We start from the raw sequence: 20,662 nt of genomic DNA on the forward strand, positions 1-20,662 counted from the left end.
AACAGTGCCAAGTTCGTAATAGGCACACAAATATTTATGGACCAAGTGAGTTTAGTATAATATCATAGTATTGAGAATGTAATTTTGGTCTTCTCATTTTCTTCCTGGTATCATACGTCCTAGACTTAATGTGGCTTCTCCTTTAGTTCTTGTGTACTCTGGTACTGGATGAGAATTTCAGAGTCCTTTTCAACTCTGAAAGTCAGTGAACCGCACATAGGTTAGTGACTATATTCAAATGGTCAAATTATAGTTCTTTTCCTGCAAAGGACACTATAGTTACTGTGAGTTGATTTTTAAATTTTTATTATTGAAGTATATTTGGCATACAATGTTATATTGGTTTCGGGTGTACAACAGTGATTCGACAGTTTGGTACGTTACGCAGTGCTCACCACTGTCCCCATACAACACTATTACGATATTGCAGACTCTATTCCCTCTGCTGTACTTTTTACCTCCATGATGTATTTATTTTATTACTGGAAGGTTGTCCCTCTTTATCCCTTTCACCTCTTTTGCCCATCCTCCCACCCCCACTTCCTTTTTGGCAACCCCCACTTTATTCTCTATATTTAAGAGTCTGTTTTGTTTTTGAGATTCCACATATAAGTGAAATGATATGGTATTTATTTGTCTTTCTCTGTCTGACTGATTTCACTTAGCATATAATACCCTCTAGGTCCATCCATGTTGTCACTGATGGCAATATCTCATTCCTTTTTATGGCTGAGTAATGTGAGCCTAGTATTTGAGTTTTACTGTAAGTCTCACGGAGAAGGGATTACAACTGCAAAAATGACTCCTCTTCCACAACAGAGAAAGAAGTGTTTCTCCACAGAGGGAAGAAGAATGGAATATATTCAAGAGGGAACTAATAGAATCAAATCAAGGAACCATATGTCATCTTCTCCTTGGATGATCAACTGTTAATGATCCAGATCCTTTGTGGGCTACCATTAAATAAGTCTTTAGCAGAAGCCCTGAGGAGGGACACTCAGCCAGAATAATTTTAACATAAGAGCAACATAGAAAATAAATTATTGGATCATTGATTCCCAATATTTTTGGGTTAGGGCCAATTAATGGGGAGAGAATGAGTTGGGCTGGTTTTGTGTTTGTGGATATTTTAAAAAGTAGCACAGGTAATCAGAGAACAGTGGATTGTTTGAATATGTTGGCTGTGCCTTGTGAGTTCACAGTTGGATTGGCCAGTCCTCGATGTACTTTGCTTTTCTCTGTCTCCTATACCTCTCTATTTCTCTATGATTTTTAAAAAATTTCACAAAAAGCTGTCTGATCCGTCCTCTCCAAACAACGGAGATTTATTCTTTGTGAACCACCTCTGTACTTTACAGGCTGATTATATGTGATATCCCTATATCATTAAAATAAAGTTTAAGCCCATTTTGTGGCTTTTGTGTCTGAGCTTAAAAACTGTTGGAAATAATTCCCTCTTGCATTCTCATATGCAGGGGCATGTAACTTTCTCTTGGGTATTACACTAATCACACTTTGGCACATTTCTCTGGAACAGATGAAGAAATGATCATATCACTTTTCAGAGTACATTATTTTAGTTCCAGTTTTAGTTGACGTTCCTGGAAGTCTTTCCTATTCTCTTATGCTCAGTAGTTTGGACCATGCTATCTCCTTAGCTTTTATCGCCTTCCCCTGCCCACCTTGCCTTTTTATGTAGAAATTATTCTTTTGTATTTTTTTTTTAAAGATTTTATTTATTTAATTGACAGAGAGAGAGAGACAGCGAGAGAGGGAACACAAGCAGGGGGAGTGGGAGAGGGAGAAGCAGGCTTCCTGCCAATCAGAGAGTCCGATGCAGGGCTCGATCCCAGGACCCTGGGATCATGACCTGAGCCAAAGGCAGTCGCTTAACCAACTGAGCCACCCAGGTGCCTGAAATTATTCTTTAAAAAAAAAAAAAAAAAAGATTTTATTTATTTATTTAGAGAGAGAGCATGAGTGGGGGAGGAGCAAAGGGAGAGAAAGAGAATCTCCAGCAGACTCCACGCTGAGCACAGAGCCCAACACAGGGCTCCATCCCACAACCCTGAGATCATGACCTGAACCAAAATCAAGAGTTAGATGCTCAACTGACTGAGCCACCCAGGTGCCCCTAGAGCTTATTCTTTATCATGTGTCAAAGGCACCTATTTCACTGAAATGCCTTCTATGTTCCCAATCCCCATGGGGATTGGAGACCTCCCTAAGGTCTTTTGGTAATTTGTATACCTCTAGCACAGCACTTATCACACTGATGGTTTATTTGTTCATCTTTCCCAGTAGACACTCTCATTTTAACTCTTCCTCCCAGTACCCAACTTAGTGCATGGCACAGAATTGAGACCCAGTGAATATTTGACAAATGAATGAATTGAATGTGATAGAAAAGAGAATTATTATATTCCATAACTTAAAAATATATATACCGAATTTCTTTCTTTTGATTCACCTTAATCATTTCTTTGACTTTTTCAGTGATGAATTTAGAAGGGTGGAGATCATTAGGGAGATATCAAGAGAGGCATGTAGGAGCAGTAGCCTGTGTGGGTGGTGGGGCTTGGGGCTACATGGGCTAGTCACGAGGGCCAGCGAGCTCATCTGGGCCCATTTGGAGAATGGAAGATGTGTGCCAAGAAAACCAGCGGGACAGATATGGGACCAGTTTGCTTTTGTGTCAGATTTCTTCTTGGGGGGTTGGGGAAGAAAGTAGACTTGTAGCTCTTTTTTGCCTTTGTCCAGTTTCAGATATTCCTGGTTTTTTCCTCACTCTTTCATCCCTGCAGACTGAAGCTCTTCCGGAGGACTTTTAGCCTGGTTTGAGAGAATCCTAGTTATGTCATCTCATCTTCCTCTTTCTGCTCTCTTCTTTGTATCTCTCCACAAGCCTTTCCACCCTCACACATCCCAGCATGTGAAAATGGAAAGATATGGATGCTTTCTTGAGAGATGCTCTTCTCTGTGTGGGATGACAAGTTCAAAAGATTCTTTTCTGCTCCCCACCCTCACTGTCATCATTTATCAGTTACGTGGGCCATGGTTTTATAACAGCACAGTCTTAAAATGTTCCTTCTAAGTTTAATTTCTCTCCTTTTGGCCTTTTAAGGATGTGAGTTGGCTTTAAGCAGTAGACTCCTTTTAGTACGGTCATGTGAGCCTCTTTGTAAATCTGCTACATCCATCCCACCCACAGGTCTGGAGACTTGTCTGTTTCCCTTTCCCCTAGAACCTTAAAATACATTTTTATGAAGTGATTGCACTGTAACTTATTCATATAAGCCTTACCACCACCTCCCCTCCTTGGGTGGACTTTCTTACAAGAATTTGCTAGCTATTTCCTAAAAGAGGTCTGTATCTCTATTTTTAAAGCATAAATCCTGTCTTAACTCTGGAGGAGAACTGATTTGGCTTGAGTTTTCTCAGACATGGGAACTTTTAACCTTAGGTTAGTTTTTCAGATTTTTGCAAGGGAACTCTGGGGTCCCAGACAGCATACTGATTGAAACTGGTTCAGTACTGACTCCTGCCTGCTAGCCATGTAAACTTGGATAAGTCAGCCATATGGCCCTCAACTTCTTCATCTATAACATAAAAGGATCAGAGTAGATAATCTATAAGGGCTGTTTTGATTCTATTCATATATAATACTATTAGCTAATATGTATGGATCACTTGTCATGCATCAGGGACAGTTTTAAGTGCATTCCCCCCTAATATAATAGCTTTATTGAGATATAATTTGCATACCATATCATTTGCTCTTTAAAGTGTACAATTCAGTGGTTTTCATGGTATTCACAGGTACGTGTAATCATCACCACAATCAATTTTAGAACATTTTTATCACTCCAGAAGGAACCCTGTACCATCAGCAGTCACATTGCCTTGGTCCCTAATTCTCCCCCAGCACCAGGCAACTACTAATCTACTTTCTGTCCCTATAGATTTGCCTGCTCTGGACATTTCATATAAATGGAAACATATGTGGTCATTTGTGATTGGCTTCTTTCACCTAATGTTTTTGAAGTTCATTCATATTATAGGAGGTATCAGTGCTTCCTTCCTTTCATGGCTGAATAATATTCCATTGTAGATTTACCACATTTTCCCCCTACTTTTTAAAAGTTGAAGTATAATTAACATATAATGTTATATTAGTTTCATATGTAAAACATTGATTCAACAATCCTATACGTTACTCAGTGCTCACCACATTTTATTTATCCATTCATCAGTTAATTGACGTTTGGGCTGCTTCTGCTTTTCTGGCTATTATGAATAATGCCACTGTGAACATTCTTATGCAAGTTTTTGTGTGGACATGTATTTTCATTTCTCTTGGGTCCATATTTCAGAGGGGTCTTTCTGGGTGATATAGTAACTCTGTTTAACCTTTTCAGGAACTGCCAGATTGTTCCAAAGTGGCTGTACTATTTTACATTTCAGCCAGCAGTAAAGGAGAGTTCCGATTTCTCCACATCCTCACCAACACTTATTATTGTCTGTTTTTTTTATGGCCATCCTAGTTGGTGTGAGGCGACATCTCATTGTGGTTTTGATGGGCATTTCCGTGTGATAGCTAATGATGTTGAGCATCTTTTCATGTGCTTACGGCCATTTGTATATCATCTTTGGAGAAATGTCTGTTCAAGTCCTTTACCCATTCTATAATGGGCTATTTGCCTTTTTATTATTATATTATTTATACTGTATTTTTATTATTGCTGTAAGAGTTCTTTATATGTCCTGCATACAAGTCTCTTATCAGATAAATGATTTACAAATATTTTCTCTCATCCCGTGGGCTGTCTTTTCACTTTCTTGATGGTATCTTTTGAAGGCCAAATGTTTTTAATTTCGATGAAGTCCAAACTTTCTAATTTTTCTCTTGTTGCTTGTGCTTTTGTTCATATTTATGAAAGCTTTGCCTAGCCCAAGTCACAAAGATTCACTCCTATCTTTTCTTACAAGAGTCTTATAATTTTAACTCTTAGATTTTAAGTTATTTTATTTTATTTTTTTTAAGATTTTATTTATTTATTTATTTGAGAGAGAGAGAGAGAGAGAAACAGTATGAGAGGGGAGAGGGTCAGAGGGAGAAGCAGGCTCCCTGCTGAGCTGGGAGCCCAACGTGGGACTCGATCCCGGGACTCTGGGATCATGACCTGAGCCGAAGGCAGCCGCTCAACCCACTGAGCCACCCAGGAGCCCCAGATTTTAAGTTAATTTTTGTTATGGTATGGGAAAGAGGTCCAATTTATTCTTTTGCCTGTAGATGTTCAATTGTCCCAGCACCCTTTACTGAATTAAGTGCTCTGTGTATCTAACTAATTTATTCTTTATAGTAACCCTTTGTGGTAGACCCTGTTTATTCCCCCCAGAGAGGACAGAAAGTTGCAGTATCTTGCCCCTGTTCACTCACCTATTGCATGGGAAGGTTAAAAGTTGAACCTAGGTCCCAGAGGCCATGCTTTAATCATGAATTAACTCTTAGCAACTTGCCTTCTTACCTACTTACCTTTGACAGGGAAGAACTACCTTGAAAATAGTCAGTCAGTCATAAAAAGAAAACATTTTATTTCTTATAGTTGTGGTTATGCTGAAATGCTTCTGCTTTCTTAATCTGTCTGTGGTTGGTGAATTCAGTTAGTTGTAGCGTTGGCTGATATAAATTTAGGGTCACAGTTTCAATTCCTAATAGTTTGGCTACCAGGGCTTTATCACCTCCCTGACACTGTAGTCAACCATAGTAGTCTTAGTCACCAGAGAGATCAAGTTACCAGTTCCAGAATACCACTAGACCACACAGGTTCCAGCAGTGGTGAGCCAGCAGCCCTATTTCCCTCCCACACTCTAAAACTCTATCTTTAACTCTTCTAAGGAATGTTTCCATTAAGAGCACTGGAGTAGGAGCAAAGACCTCAGTTCTTGTTCAGACACTGCTACTCAGTGGATCTGTAGATTTGCCCTTACTTTATCTTAATTATGGGTGGGCTTAAACCAGAATTTTCTGAGTCAGTTCATTTGTAAGACTTTCATACAATTAAACAGATATATGAGTAATACGGTAAATTTTTAAAAATCTGAGTCTATAAAAATTCTCAGTCTTTCTCAAGCTTACTTAATGATTCATCTGCTTGAATGACTGAATACCAAATGCCCAGAGAAATAGAATTCTCCTTAGGCAAGCTTTCAATTATCCCCATCTTCTGTGAAGTGATTTCCTTTGGTGTCACTAATTTTTTTTGCCACTTGGTTTATACCCATTTACATGACTGCCGCTTTATTCAGAGAAACCAGCCATGTTGCAGTGTAACAAAGCAGCTGTAGAATACCACAGGGGCTTGTGGTAGGAGTGAATAAAGCAAGGTGTGATTGCTGTCTGTCCCACTCACCAGACTGTAAATATCCCAAAAGCAGGGACATTCTGTCTTTTTTACTCACAGTTATATCCCCAGTGCCTAGTATAAGACCCGGTAAGTGTTTTGAGTGAGAGAAGAAGAACCTTAGGGACATTTTGAAGAGACCAAATACTTAGTCATACTATATTTCAAATAGGAGAATGATCAGTTGAAAATTCAGTTTTAGGGGCGCCTGGGTGGCTTAGTCATTAAGCGTCTGCCTTCGGCTCAGGTCATGATCCCGGGGTCCTGGGATCGAGCCCCGCATCGGGCTCCCTGCTCCGCGGGAAGCCTGCTTCTCCCTCTCCACTCCACCTGCTTGTGTTCCTGCTCTCGCTGTGTCTCTCTCTGTCAAATAAATAAATAAAATCTTTAAAAAAAAAAAAGAAAATTCAGTTTTAAAGCTGGTAGTCTTTTATTTTAATAGCTAAGGGATTTGGTAGCCAAGGAGAAAGGAAAAAGCTCAATATATAAATTACAGAGAAACACACTGTGGGCAGTTAGGGTGAAGTTTGGTGTGTTGGTTTCATTTTTCATAAAAGGGAAAATCAAGAGGAAGGAAGTAATGCCATAAATATGGAGAGAAGGATGAAGAACTTGAAGGGTTGGTAAGTTTAATTAATAATAATGCCACCCCATTTTCAGATAGCTTTTTATGTTTATAATGTACTTTACTCATGATATGGCACTAGAAAGGCAGGTTGGGCAGGTGGAATCCGCCTCATTTTACAGATGAGGAAGCTAATTCAGAGTTTGTAATTTATTCTGTGTTAAATAGCTTATAAGTAGTGAGGTTGGAACTTGACCCATATCTTCAATATTTTTCTTTTATTTCCCACCCCAACCTAGTTTTCCCAAGCAAACATCCTAAGAAGAAAGTAAATGAATTTAAATTTAATTAGGTGATCTTTTATCTATTCTTCCCATTAATCTAGCATGGAGCTGGGGAAAATCTAATATCCCCCCCCCCGCACCTTTTTTAAGAACCAGTGAATAGTTATCTAAGTAGACATTTATCTTCACTGGGATTTTATTTCATAAAAACACTTTGAAATACTTGTGAGGTAACTGCGAAGGCATGTCATTCGCATCATGAGTCACTTTAACTGTCTAGCTTCTCTTGAGGCAAGAGAAGACAGAAGATTGGGCAATTTTTTGTATGGTGAGTCCTGGGTTAATCAGCTGCTAGCTCCTGAAATGAAATAATGAAGTAGGTCTGTTCTGATGACCATGTTCTGTAGAAGAGCTGATGACTTACTTCTGCATGAGAATTCATTATTTTCTCTGTTCTTCTCTATCCAGGTTTTGAAGGGGTCACCTGTGAGCGGAATATTGATGACTGCCCTAACCACAAGTGTCAGAATGGAGGGGTTTGTGTGGATGGGGTTAACACTTACAACTGCCGCTGCCCCCCTCAGTGGACAGGTATGCACACTGTGGTAAATCAGTCAGAATGGGACATGGATTGGTAACCAGAGGAAGGCTGTTACTGAAGTGGGCACCTTTTACAAGGGTCTCTGTGCTACATCATTGGGTATAGTGCTAACCCCATATGTTCTCCTATGCTCATTTAAAGAAAAATATTTCATAGGTATTTATTGGGCCACTGCTCTGAACTCAGTACCTCAGCATCATGCTAAGGTGCTATGGCAGATACGAGAGAAAAGCATTACTGACACACTCTGAGGTCTGGGAAAAGCAGCACATTGCCTTAGGATATAGCAGATACTTAATACATATTTGAGAGGAAAAGAACATAGTTAACCATGAAAATATAAATGTTCTCACCACACTTAAAAAAAAATAGGTACTATGTGAAATAATTGATGTGTTCACTAATCTTACTGTGGTAATCATTTTGCTACACACACTATAAACATATATCAAATCATCACATTGTATACTTTATTTTTTTACATTGTATACTTTAAACTTATACAATGTTATATGTCAAAAATATCTCAGTAAAGCTAGAAAAAAAAAAGAAACTGCAACTTGTTAAGTTTTGGTATAGTATCAAAGAATAATCATAATTATATGAAAGGCTATTAAAATACTCTTCTTCCAACTAAAAAGTAAAAATATAAGTTATATACACTACAGGAGTTCAGAGCTTATTCATGGACAGAAATCTATCTCATCTTATTGCCATGTCCTCTAATTATGCAAAGGGTTGGGCAGGCACCCTTGATATTATTTTTATGACATCCATCTACGTTTCTATTTTTTTCCTTTTTTGTATCCCTTTTTGCACATAGGACAATAGATTTTTCAGCCTCAGACATTAGTCTTGCTTAATTTTACAACCTCTTGAAGTGTCTGATGTTGTCTTAGGCAGATTTTCCACTTATTTTTGAAAGTTAAGTGATTTTATGCAGACATTTGGTTCTAATTTCTGTTTATATCTATTTATCTAACTGAAAGTGGAAACAATTAAGAACTGATTAAGTGACTAAGAACTAAGCTTTTTTGAGAGAACTTGATGATTTAATGTGGAAATCCAAGAATAAGTTAATGTTATAAGGAAGAAACTTCAGGGGCGCCTGGGTGGCTCAGTCAGTTAAGTGGCTGCCTTGGCTCAGGTCATGATCTCAGGGTCCTGGGATTGAGCCCCGCATCGGGCTCCCTGCCCAATGGGCAGCCTGCTTCTCCCTCTCCACTGCTTGTGCTCTTGCATGCATACTCTCGCTCTCAAATAAATAAATAAAATCTTTAAAAAAAAAATAAGGAAGAAACTTCAGCACCAGTGAGAATTTTGCCCAGCAAAGAAGCCTTGATGTTGGATTGCTGCCATTACTATCTGGTATTCTTTAGAATCTCCAAATTACTTTCCCTTATCTGTAGGAGCTAATTATTTAGAGTACTCTTTAGACCTGTACACTATGAATAGAAAAAGATTAAAAGGGTTTAAAACTTTAGTAACATGATTTCCTGGAAGGGCACACATTTTTTATTTTAATCTCCAAGCTGTCCTTTTTTATACTTTTCCACTGGGTTTCCCTAGAATTGGACTTCCCTAGAATTTCTTCTTGGTGTCTTGATCCTAGGACTTCACTCCCAACACTCTGCACTTTCTGTCATATTATCTCTTCTCTTTAGCTTTTGCTGTTTCTCTGGTAGATTTTTTTCAGAGGCCATTTTTCTTTTCAACTCAAAAAAATTACTGTGAAGTTCATTACATGACAGTAATAACTGGAAAGATTTAAATTTTTCTCTTTTTAATGATCCTTACAGCAGTATTGGACAGGATGAGGTGCTTGTTAGGAACTTGACCCCATCCTAATCTCTCCTTTTTTGTATATGGTACTAAGGGTTCTGATGCCAATGAAGATTAAATGATACTGTGATTTCACTGCTGAGTTTTCCTTGCTGCTATACTCTGTTTTCTGCCTTGATACTAATTAGGAAGGTGCATTCTTGGGGAAGCTCTCCCAGGGAAATGATATTTTATCAAAATTTCTTACCCCAGGATGTTTAATAAGTACCTCTTTTTATGAAAGTCCTTATAACATGTTTCTTTCTCCATGTGTTTTTGTATTTTCTATAAAGGATGGCAGATTTCTGAATAAGTTCAATGTGACAATATTTATTTCTTTTGATCTGCTGTCATTTAAAGTGACTCTCAAGGGTACCTGGGTGGCTCAGTTGTTAAACGTCTGCCTACAGCTCAGGTCATGATCCCAGGGTCCTGGGATCAAGCCCCGTATTGGGCTCCCTGATCAGCAGGAAGCCTGCTTCTCCCTCTCTCACTCCCCCTGCTTGTGTTCCCTCTCTCGCTGTGTCTCTCTGTCAAATAAGTAAATAAAATCTTTAAAAAAAAAATAAAGTGACTCTCAGTCTTTGGTTTCCCACCACAGGTTTCCTTCCTCTTTTTCACTCATGCCGATTCTTTGATTTCCAGTGGCAGCCTTGTTTTTTGCCATCCCCATCAGTAACAGGATCATGTCTGAGATCTTTGCTATATGAATTCCTTCCTAGTCTCAACCCTGTTTACTTATCCAGTCTTCTCATGCATCCAACAGCAATAAGAACTGCTTCCAGTTCTCCTGTATCTACTGCATCCTGTGTCTTCACTCACAACATTCCTCTTCCACAGATTTCCCTTCTCTACTCCTCTCCCTGTTGTCCTCACCAGTTTTGCCTGCCTGGCTCAGGTCAAGTGGCTGCCTCCTTCAGGGAACTTTCCGTGACCTCTCTCCAGGCTGAGCTAGGTATTCTCCTCTGGTTCCCTTACTACACTGTACATTCCTCCCGTGATAATGCTTGCCATGGTAATATTGGCATTATTATATATGGTTGAGGTGAGGGAAATAACGAGTTACAGGATGACTGAACTGTTGCTGGTGATACCAGTTACTACAGCTCTCTACGCACCTTTGTTCTCAGTAGCATACAGCCGAACTGTTCACCCTCCTAGCCCTCACCTCATTCTGAGAAGAACAGAGAAAAAATTGGGAGTCATAGGGTTCCTATTTCTATTGATATCAGAGCTGTAAATTCAGATTAGTATTTTCTGCTTTATGCAAATTAAAGAAATGAATGGGGCTAGGGGCTGGGAGTTAACTAATGTTTGTTAGTAACCAAATACTGTGCTAATTACAATGTTTTATTTTGTGTAATCTTTGTGATAACTGTATTAAGGGTAGAGTTTATTAAATACCCTTTTTACAGATGGTGATGGATATACAGAAGGGTTAAACAGTTTACTCAAGGCACATAGTGGTTGGGTTAGGGTTTGAATCTAGCCTTGTTGAACCCCAAGTCTGTGCTCAAATCTGTGGTCTTTTTCTATACAAATTGACTCTGTGGATTGTCTTTTTTTATTTTTTATTTTTTAAGAATTTTGAATCTTGGGCGCCTGGGTGGCTCAGTTGGTTAAGCGACTGCCTTCGGCTCAGATCATGAGCCTGGGGTCCTGGGATGGAGTCCCACATTGGGCTCCCTGCTCAGCAGGGAGCCTGCTTCTTCCTCTCCCTCTGCCTAACACTCCCTCTGCTTGTGCCCTCTCTCTTTCTCTCTCTCTCTGTCAAATAAATAAATAAATAAATAAATAATCATAAAATAAAATAAAAGAATTTTGAATCTTTTTAATAAACAATGTTCAATTTATAATTTTATTATTCTAGGATGTGGTGATTTATTCTTTATTTTTCTTTCCATTTTAGAAATTTTCCTGGTTACTTTGAAATTAGAAGTCAATATTGAATGAATGTTTTATATTCAGTTTGGAGATTTTTCCACTATACCCAAGAGCCTTATTGCAACTTTGTTCAGACTTCCCTCTACAATTTGCAGCTATAGAGTTGAAGCATGAACTGTTTGGTCTGGCTTTTGACACAATAGAAAAAGAAGGGTTGGAGTTAGTCTACTAGGAGAGGAAGTGAAGTTGCCAGGTATCTGAAAAAGAATGGATGGGATTATATAGCTGAAGAAACTAGGTATCAATTTGAAATAAAGGAGATTTGTGAATTTGCTATGGTTTTTTTTTTAATTAAGTTTTTTATTTTAATTCCAGTATAGTTAACATATAGCATTAAATATTTATAAGTTTTTAATGAGAGGAGCCTGATAGGCACTATGTTGTTTTATAAATACATATGCAGAGAAGTTTTGGTCTTTAGTAGCAAATTCTGGGCTTCAAGATGACCAGAAATTTTCTCTGAGTCTTTTCATGGTTTGATTTGGGATAAATGAGTCAGCTTCCTTTTCTTCAGAAGACTTTATTTACTATTCATGGAACTAATATCTCTTAGTTACTTTATTGGGGTATTGGGAGAATAAATGGTAAAAAACCTATTGAGCCTTTCATTTATCATGTAAATTAAATTACATTTAATTTTAATTATAAATTACACTTTCAACTGTAAATTGCAGTTACCACGTAAAACATTCCAGATCCACGCTGTTTTATATAGTAGTCACTAGCCATATTTTGCTATTGAGTATCTGAAGTGTGACAGGTCGAACTGAGATGTGCCACAGCTATAAAATACCTGATTTTGAAGACTTAGTATGAAAAGCAAAAGCAGAGTGTCTCACTAATAATGTTTTAAATATTGGTTTAGATACTAAAATGATAGTGTTTTGGATATATTGAGTTAAATATGATATTAAAACTGATTCCATCAGTTTCTTTTTCTTTTGTTTAAGTGCTACCAGAAAATTTTAAATTAAATCTGTATATCTCATGATATTTTTATTGGACAGCACTACCTTAGGTATGAAGATATTCTATAGGTATTAGCACTGCTCCTACTATGTAGGAGTATCCTCTCTGATCCAGGGTGGTAGCAGGATAGATGTGTAGCTGTTTGTACAGGGGGCCTTGGGTTTGACTCACTAGAAGAAAGCATGTTGCCCTTGTTCTGGTGTGATTTCCACATCAGTTATGGACAGAGCTATGTTCTGATCTAGTCTTTTCACCTGACGTGGCCATCTAGAACAGTATTCAAAAGCTTCCACTCTTCTGGATGAACTAAAGCCTAGGTAGAAGCAAGAAATTGGTGTTGGGAGTTGGGCAAATGGTTTACTTTTTTATAGGAATTTTGTTATAGAGACGTCTGAGTAGTTGGATGTTCCTTTAGGAAATGGAGATAAACCTAAGGATCTGATGAAGCCTAAGCACAAAGGTCTTTACTATTACTGTTTTTGGCCCCTGAGAGAAGTTCTGCTCTGGCAGATAGCCACTTAAGAAAAAAAAAAAGTTATAAAAGGCTCCCAAATTAATTAAAGCAGTGTAGATTAATGTTTTGTCTACATAGATTGTTATTTGAATTTTCTTTTTAAAGGTTCATTTCCTTCAGAATTAAAGTTGCCTCTAAACTCAACTCACAAATTCCTCTCTGGCAGCTTTTGGTTTGGGTTCACTCCTAGGGCAGACGTGATTTATTTTCCTGTGCTTGTTATTAACCCAGAAATGTAATTTTAGCTTGGGCTTGGAATAGTGCTTTGGGACGCTAAGCAGAAGTGAACAGTGGAAGTTAGGTGGACATGAGTCAAATAAAACCAACCACATTTTCTCTCAGCTCTCCTTTTATAACTGATGAGCCCAAAGAGTTGGTTAAGATTCCCTTTACTGTCAGCTGCTCCAATTTCAGTAAAAATTTTTTGGCATGAATCAGCAAGTACATACTGCCAGAGGTGGTGCATTAGCTCCTGTGTCTGGGAATGGAGTCTTTTCATGGCAGTGTTTTGATTTTGAACTAGATGCCTCATTTCAGTCTAGCCTCTAGTTGGTGACAAGCTGTTCTCTAGGATGAGGCTTTTGTTACAACCACTTTTCTGTTTTTTAAATACTATAGGAATGGAGGCTTTTGGTTGAGAGTGGAAACTATGTATATCTGGGGCTGCAAAAGTATTCTCAATTGTATTCTGCATGGGGGAATGGGAAAATGCATCTCCCATTTCAGTTTCTCTGATGTGAACTTGATTGTGAGGACTTGATCAAAGCCTGTTTTCTGGAATTCTGCTTCACCCAATTTCAGTTTGCTATCAGCTGGGCAGGCTGCCAGAGTGCTAACCTAAAACACCCTCATCCTAAAGGTCTCAGAGTTGATGAGTGGTCATGTTGGTGTGAACAGGGGTGGGTGGTTAGGATAGCCCCCCCCACAAAATATAGGAGGTGAGACTGAGGCATCTTTTGTGCTCTTGTGGTCCATGACTCAATGTCTGACTTTGGCTACATTCCAGGCAAGATCTAGTTTCATTCCATGGCTTTTCAATTGTTGTAAAATAGCTTCAGAATTGTTGTAAAGTAGCTTCAATGACATATTTATTGAATAACTCACTATTAGATCCAATATACTATGCTGGATGCTATAAGAGACACAAAGAAGAAATAAATCAATTCTTATCTTTTTTTAAATTTTATTTTATTATGTTGTTAGTCACCATACAATACATCATTAGTTTTTGAGGTAGTGATCCACAATTCATTGTTTTCATATAACACCCAGTGTTCCATGCAGTATGTGCCCTCCTTAATACCCATCACCAGGCTAACCCATCCCCTCTCCCCCTTCCCCTCTAACACCCTCAGTTTGTTTCTCAGAGTCCATAGTCTCTCATGGTTCATCTCTCCCTCCAATTTCCCCCCCTTCATTTTTCCCTTCTTCTAAAGTCCTCCATGCTATTCCTTATGTTCCACAAATAAGTGAAACCATATGATAATTGACTTTCTCTGCTTGACTTATTTCACTTAGCATAATCTCCTCCAGTCCCATCCATGTTGATGTAAAAGTTGGGTATTCATCCTTTCTGATGGCTGAGTAATATTCCATTGTATATATGGACCACATCTTCTTTATCCATTCATCTGTTGAAGGGCATCTCGGCTCTTTCCACAGTTTGGCTATTGTGGACATTGCTGCTATGAACATTGGGGTGCATCTGGCCCTTCTTTTCACTCCATCTGTGTCTTTGGGGTAAATACCCAGGAGTGCAATTGCTGGGTCATAGGGTAGCTCTATTTTTAATTTTTTGAGGCACCTCCACACTGTTTTCCAAAGTGGCTGTACCAACTTGTATTCCCATTAACAGTGTAAGAGGGTTCCCCTTTCTCCATAACCTCTCCAAGATTTGTTGTTTCTTGCCTTGTCAATTTTTGCCATTCTAACTGGTGTAAGGTGGTATCTCACTGTGGTTTTGATTTGAATTTCCCTGATGGCTAATGATGATGAACATTTTTTCATGTGTCTGTTAGCCATTTGTGTGTCTTCTTTTGAGAAGTGACTGTTCATGTCTTCTGCCTATTTTTTGACTTATTTGTTTTTTGGATGTTGAGTTTGAGAAGTTCTTTACAGATCTTGGATACCAGCCCTTTATCTGTAGTGTCATTTGCAAATATCTTCTCCCATTCTGTGGGTTGCCTCTTTGTTTTGTTGACTGTTTCCTTTGCTGTTCTTATCTTTTAAGGATGGTCAAATTCACTAGGAAAAAAGAAGGAAGTCTGCACATAACCACAGTAGGAGATAGAAACTATAAATGAATATGAGTTTGAAAGAAGACATGGTTAGAAATTGGGGGCCATCTAAGTACTTGGTTGGATGAAGGGGAAAATAGAGCAGAGTTTACTTCTGTTTTGAATCTGTGTAATGAGAGAATATGGGTTCTATTGACAGAGATAGAGAAGTGGGCTAGAGATGCTGGTGAGTTTGAGGTGAGTTTTCCAAGAGAAAAGCACTTAACAGTAAGACCCAGGAGGTCAGATTAGAGGTAGGGGCTCTAGACTCAGATTTTGAGTCTTGTTTTTGGTTGCCCTGGGAATGTATCAGGTCTGTAAGGGAAAGTGCGTATTGTGAGAAGAACCGAGAGTTTGGACCTAAATTGTGAGATATGTCCACACTTCAGAAAATGGAAGAGGAAAGGGATCCAAAGAAGGAAGGTGAGAGAAAAGGATGTGTGTGAGTTGGGAGCCTCTGCCATGACAGCATCCTGAGCCAGGGGCTGCATTTTAAGACTGTGCCCTTGTCTAAACTCTGCATGTCTCTCTGGTCCCATCTGTGCTCTTTTACCACTGTTCCTGGTTTATATGCTTACCTCGGACCTGGGAGGCTCTCAGCCTCTGGAGGATGGGGATGGTGTTACTGATTTTGGCATTCTTGGGACCAATTTTAACAAATAGTAGTTATTGAATGGATGATAAACAAAAGACTAAAATAAGAATGATAACTGCAAAGAGTTAATCAAAATTTTTGAGGTCATTGGAAATTTTTTTTTTTTAAGATTTTATTTATTTATTTGACAGAGAGACACAGCGAGAGAGGGAACACAAGCAGGGGGAGTGGGAGAGGGAGAAGCAGGCTTCCTGCCAAGCAGGGAGCCCGATGCGGGACTCGATCCCAGGACCCTGAGATCATGACCTGAGCCAAAGGCAGACGCTTAACGACTGAGCCACCCAGGCGCCCCGGAAATCTTCTAAAATGTAGTTTCAATATTAAGGAGAGAAGAATGCCAAATTGCAAAGGGTTGAATTAGAAAAAAAGTGGGTGTTGAAGAAGGAGGAAGGGGAGGAGTGGGTATAGGTCACTTATTCAAGATTTTGTCCAGCTGAAAGAGGGAGAAATGCAGGGCAGTAGCTATAGGCGACAGAAACTTCATTCATGTGACTGAACTAGACTGAGTTAGGGCAGCTAGAAGAGGGTTGGCTAATGAACTGGGTTATTTAGGAGGGCTTGACTCTTACAAGTGTTAATGGGGGATAATTAGGTGAAATATTTGTTGGGAATGGGGAAAGAGGTATACGGGAAGTTACAGTCAGAGTTGAAGTACCAAATTTGAGATCTTGTGGTTGGAACAATGAGTGTCTCATAATGAGATCCAAAATGTGAGTGTACTTGTGATATGGAGCGGATGTGGAAGCTGTTGAGTTGAGGAAAGTAAAGAACTCTTGGCTTGGATGACATTATTAGTCCTCAACCCAGATATTAATTTCATGGGAGATGGGAAAGGAAAGAGTGAAAAGATCCTAAGTCATGTGTTTAAGTCTTTCAAGGAGGTGGAAATTGGTCCATGAGGACAACAGACAGAGGTGAGATGATTTAAATTATGGTATTTAGTATTTAGTGTTTTTTTTTTTAAAGGTATACATGTTTAGAAAAATTTGGATTTGAATCCATCTCTATTTTTTAGTGTCAAAAGTGAAACTGCATATACTAATTGCTTCTTCTGTAACATGAGGAATAAGCATACTTTTGGTTCTCTTATATCTTCTTTTCACTCTCCAGATTTTGTTTATATGATCTGGGATTTAAAAATTCATACCATAGTATTGCTATTGCATTTTTAAATTTTATGCATTTTCTTTTAAAAATATTTTTGATATTTACATTGCTTTATAATTCAATTTATAATATTTTGGACTTTATTCTATATGTAACTTGTTTTGTGTTAACTACCAGTACATTTATGTCACAACTTTTTCATTCCTGGATTCTTTATTTTGATTTATTTTTTCAGTCAGATGAGTACATCTTGGAGTAATTTTTTTTTCCCAGAAAAGTTACATGTTGGTATATCTTTAGAGCTCTCAGATATTTGAAAAATATCTTTTGATTTAGTTGCCTTCATACACAAATGGCATCTTGTCTAGATATTGAATTCTTGAGTCACAGTCAATCTTACCAAGCTCCTAGACATTGTTCCTTTGTGTCTTGTGAGCATTATAGGGAAGTCCGATATCAGACAGGTCAGGCTCTCTCCCCTCTCCCTTCTCTTATCTTTCTTTAAAGTAAAATCTTTAACCAGTATTGGTATAGGTATATCCCTATTTTTTTTTCCTAGCACTTTTGAGCCCTTTGGATCTGCAGGCTTAGCTCTATTTTCATCTCAGAAAAGATTATTCTTTTCATTTTTTTTTCATTTGTTTTTGTGTCTTCAGGAACATCTATTATCTTAATTAGGTCTTCATTCTTTCCCATAGCTAAGATCTTGTCTCTTGATATTTTAATTTCCTCTGCATTTTATGAGAGCTTCTTAAGCTTTTCCTTTATAACACTGATTTATTTTTCTTCATTGTCAGTTCTGTCCTTTGTGGCTTCTGATTATGATTTTTATTTGAATTGCATTTTTTATATTCTTATCATATTTACTCATTGCATCTAGGTCCTCTGTAATTCTGCTTTGTTCTCAGCCTGTCCTTCATCAGAGTCTGACATCTTGTATTATTTTTCATTTCTTTTTAAAACCTACATTTTCTACATTTCTTGAGAATACAGAAATGCAGAGCCAATTCCTTATATTCTGAAAGGGAACTTTTTTCACAGGTATGCTCTTTATCTACATCTTAAGGGGTACCTTCTCCATCTTTCATATTGCAGAATGTTTTAATAGGTCCCATGTTTGTTAGTTTATTTGTTTTCCGTTTTACTCATTCTGCTCGTAGTAACTGCTTGCCTGTAAACAGAGTCGGTTGATTCTTTTTGGAGTGCTGCAGTGAAGTGAGGGACCACAGTGAGGTGAGGGGCTCTTTCTATAAACTGGTTTAACAGCCCAGCAACCCAAGAAGGCGGCGAGAGAACCAGAGTGTGGGCCTCCTAGCAGGGGGACTGAAGCTTGGCACTGTTTTCTTCTTCTTGTGTGGAGAAGCCTTTGTGCCAGGGGTCGGCTTTCTGAACATCCAGCATTGGCACAGCATCCATTGCTCTCCATACAGTGGCTGAGCCTGGATGCTCCTTGGTGCTGCTGCATCCGGAATTTGCCCCAGATGCACTGCAGACTCTCTCGTTGCTATAGCGGCCACAGGCACCCTGGGACTCCTCAGGGCTTTAAATTGCTATTGACCTGGAGGGGTGAGGTGGAGTTCAGCCCATCCTCCTCACAGTAGCGAGTGGGCTTTCTGAGACACAAATGGGATCGTGTTCTTTCTTTGCTTAAAATGCTTCAGTGGGTCCTCCTTGTCTTTGGATAGAGTTCCAAGGCTCTGTATATAACTCCCTCTCCTGCCATATCTCCCCTGATCCATGCCTTAGAAGTGAACCACACTGATTTTTTTTCATTGACTCAAATGAGGCATGCTTTCTCTTCTATTCAAACCGATACACATACACTTACTTCTGCCTGAAATACTCCCCACTCTGCCCTCTTCCTATACACGTTTCCATGCATATACACACTATTATACAACCCAGTTAACATACAAAGTCATTTTCTCTCTCTCTCTGTTAATGGTAATTTAAAGTTTATTCAGCTATACCACAAGGTATTCTGACTTTAAGGGAGCATCACATGGCATACTTCTGAGTTTATTCTCAAGATATTCTGTTGTACTTATCTCTGTTTTATAGATCTATGAAGTCTCTGGCACTAGGGGGTCATCTGGGTTTGGATCACATAGCAGTGAACAAATGGATAAAAGAACTTTAGAAATAGTTAAAGCAGGAGACCACTGTGATCTTCAAATGCCAAGACAAATGCTGCCATTACTGTTAATATTTGGATGATAAATTCTTGTTATAAATGCAAGCTTAGGTGGTTTGAAGGGGTAAGTTTGTAGGAAAATAAAATGAAAAAAAAAAATTACAGTGCCTTGACATGGGCTCTCATTAGGTCTCATAATTGTGGCTTGCCAAAGAAACATACCATCCCCAACTGGACCTGCAGAATATAGTTCTCTGCTCTCCTACTTTATGCTCCCAAGGCAACCTGTATCCATTAGAGCACTTATCACTCTCTGTTACAATTATGTGTTTGGTTGTAAAACCCCTATTTACAGGGTAGAAGCCACAGCTGTTTTCTTTACCATTATAATTTCAGTGTATATAGGTCAGTGCCTGGCACATGGTATGTACATATTTGTTGAATGAATGAATGAATGAGAACATTAAAATTTTCAGTTGTTGCTGGCCCAACCTCATCCTTTGAAATTCATGGCTGTTACTGGGTTCTGTCAGGGTCTCTTTTCCCTACTCCCTGAGATACTTTAGTATCTTTCTTCAGTGTAGACCAGGTCTGTACTACATCGGTGAAACTGGATTAATTGTATGAGAAGATTACATTTGACAACAATATAAGCACTTACCACAGGGTCTGGTACCTAGAAATTGCTTAATAAATATATTTTTACTATTTGAAGTTAGTAGCAGCATTAGGGAATAAAGAAAACATTGAGTCTTTCCCTACTTACCTTCATGCAAATGGAGGCAATCAGAAGAGGAGGAGAGGACTCTACTGAAGAGGGCTAACTAGGGTGTAGTCTTTTGGGAAATCTTAGGTTTCATTCAAAGAGGGAAGGTTCCCGCCATAATGTAGAATTACCCTTGAGACATAGTTAGGGTCAAAAGGCAAGGTGAATTGGGTGTGGCATAAATGGGATGGAGTTCAGCAAGTAAGGAAGGGGATAGAATGAGAAGTTTGGGTATTGACTGGTGGATGTCAATAAGGGGAAAATGGAAACTTTGGGAATATGAATAGAATAGAGACACCCTAAAGGTGTGAGGGAGAGGAGTTGAAAGATGGTTATTATTTTGGAATTAGAATGACCTAAGTAAGAGAAGACAGGTACAGATAAACTTTTGTTTAACAAATATTTTTGAATACTTCTCAAGAAATATTATTAGCTGGGCACCATGTTAAGTGCTGGGGATTCACCGATGAAGTATAAATAGCTACCACCCATTTCTTTTTTTTTTTTTTAAAGATTTTTATTTATTTGACAGAGACAGTGAGAGAGGGAACACAAGCAGGAGGAGTGGGAGAGGGAGAAGCAGGCTTCCTGCCCAGCAGGGAGCCTGATGTCGGACTCGATC

General features: G+C 38.6%; 1 protein-coding gene and 1 pseudogene across 2 annotated transcripts in view; one reads left to right on the plus strand and one right to left on the minus strand.

Moving 5' to 3' along the window:
- NOTCH2 (notch receptor 2) overlaps positions 1–20,662 on the plus strand; it is a 171,631-nt gene that overhangs the window by 81,433 nt on the left and 69,536 nt on the right. For both annotated transcript variants that reach the window (XM_034990168.1, XM_034990169.1), the window contains one exon: positions 7,722–7,844. In XM_034990168.1, the coding sequence (XP_034846059.1) occupies positions 7,722–7,844 (123 nt within the window). The remainder of the gene's footprint in view (positions 1–7,721; positions 7,845–20,662) is intronic.
- Positions 19,139–19,494, minus strand: LOC118000454 (annotated as a pseudogene).

Source organism: Mirounga leonina, unplaced genomic scaffold, assembly GCF_011800145.1.
Source record: "Mirounga leonina isolate KUSES-001 unplaced genomic scaffold, KU_Mleo_1.0 Mir_507, whole genome shotgun sequence".
Classification (NCBI taxonomy): Eukaryota; Metazoa; Chordata; class Mammalia; order Carnivora; family Phocidae; genus Mirounga; species Mirounga leonina.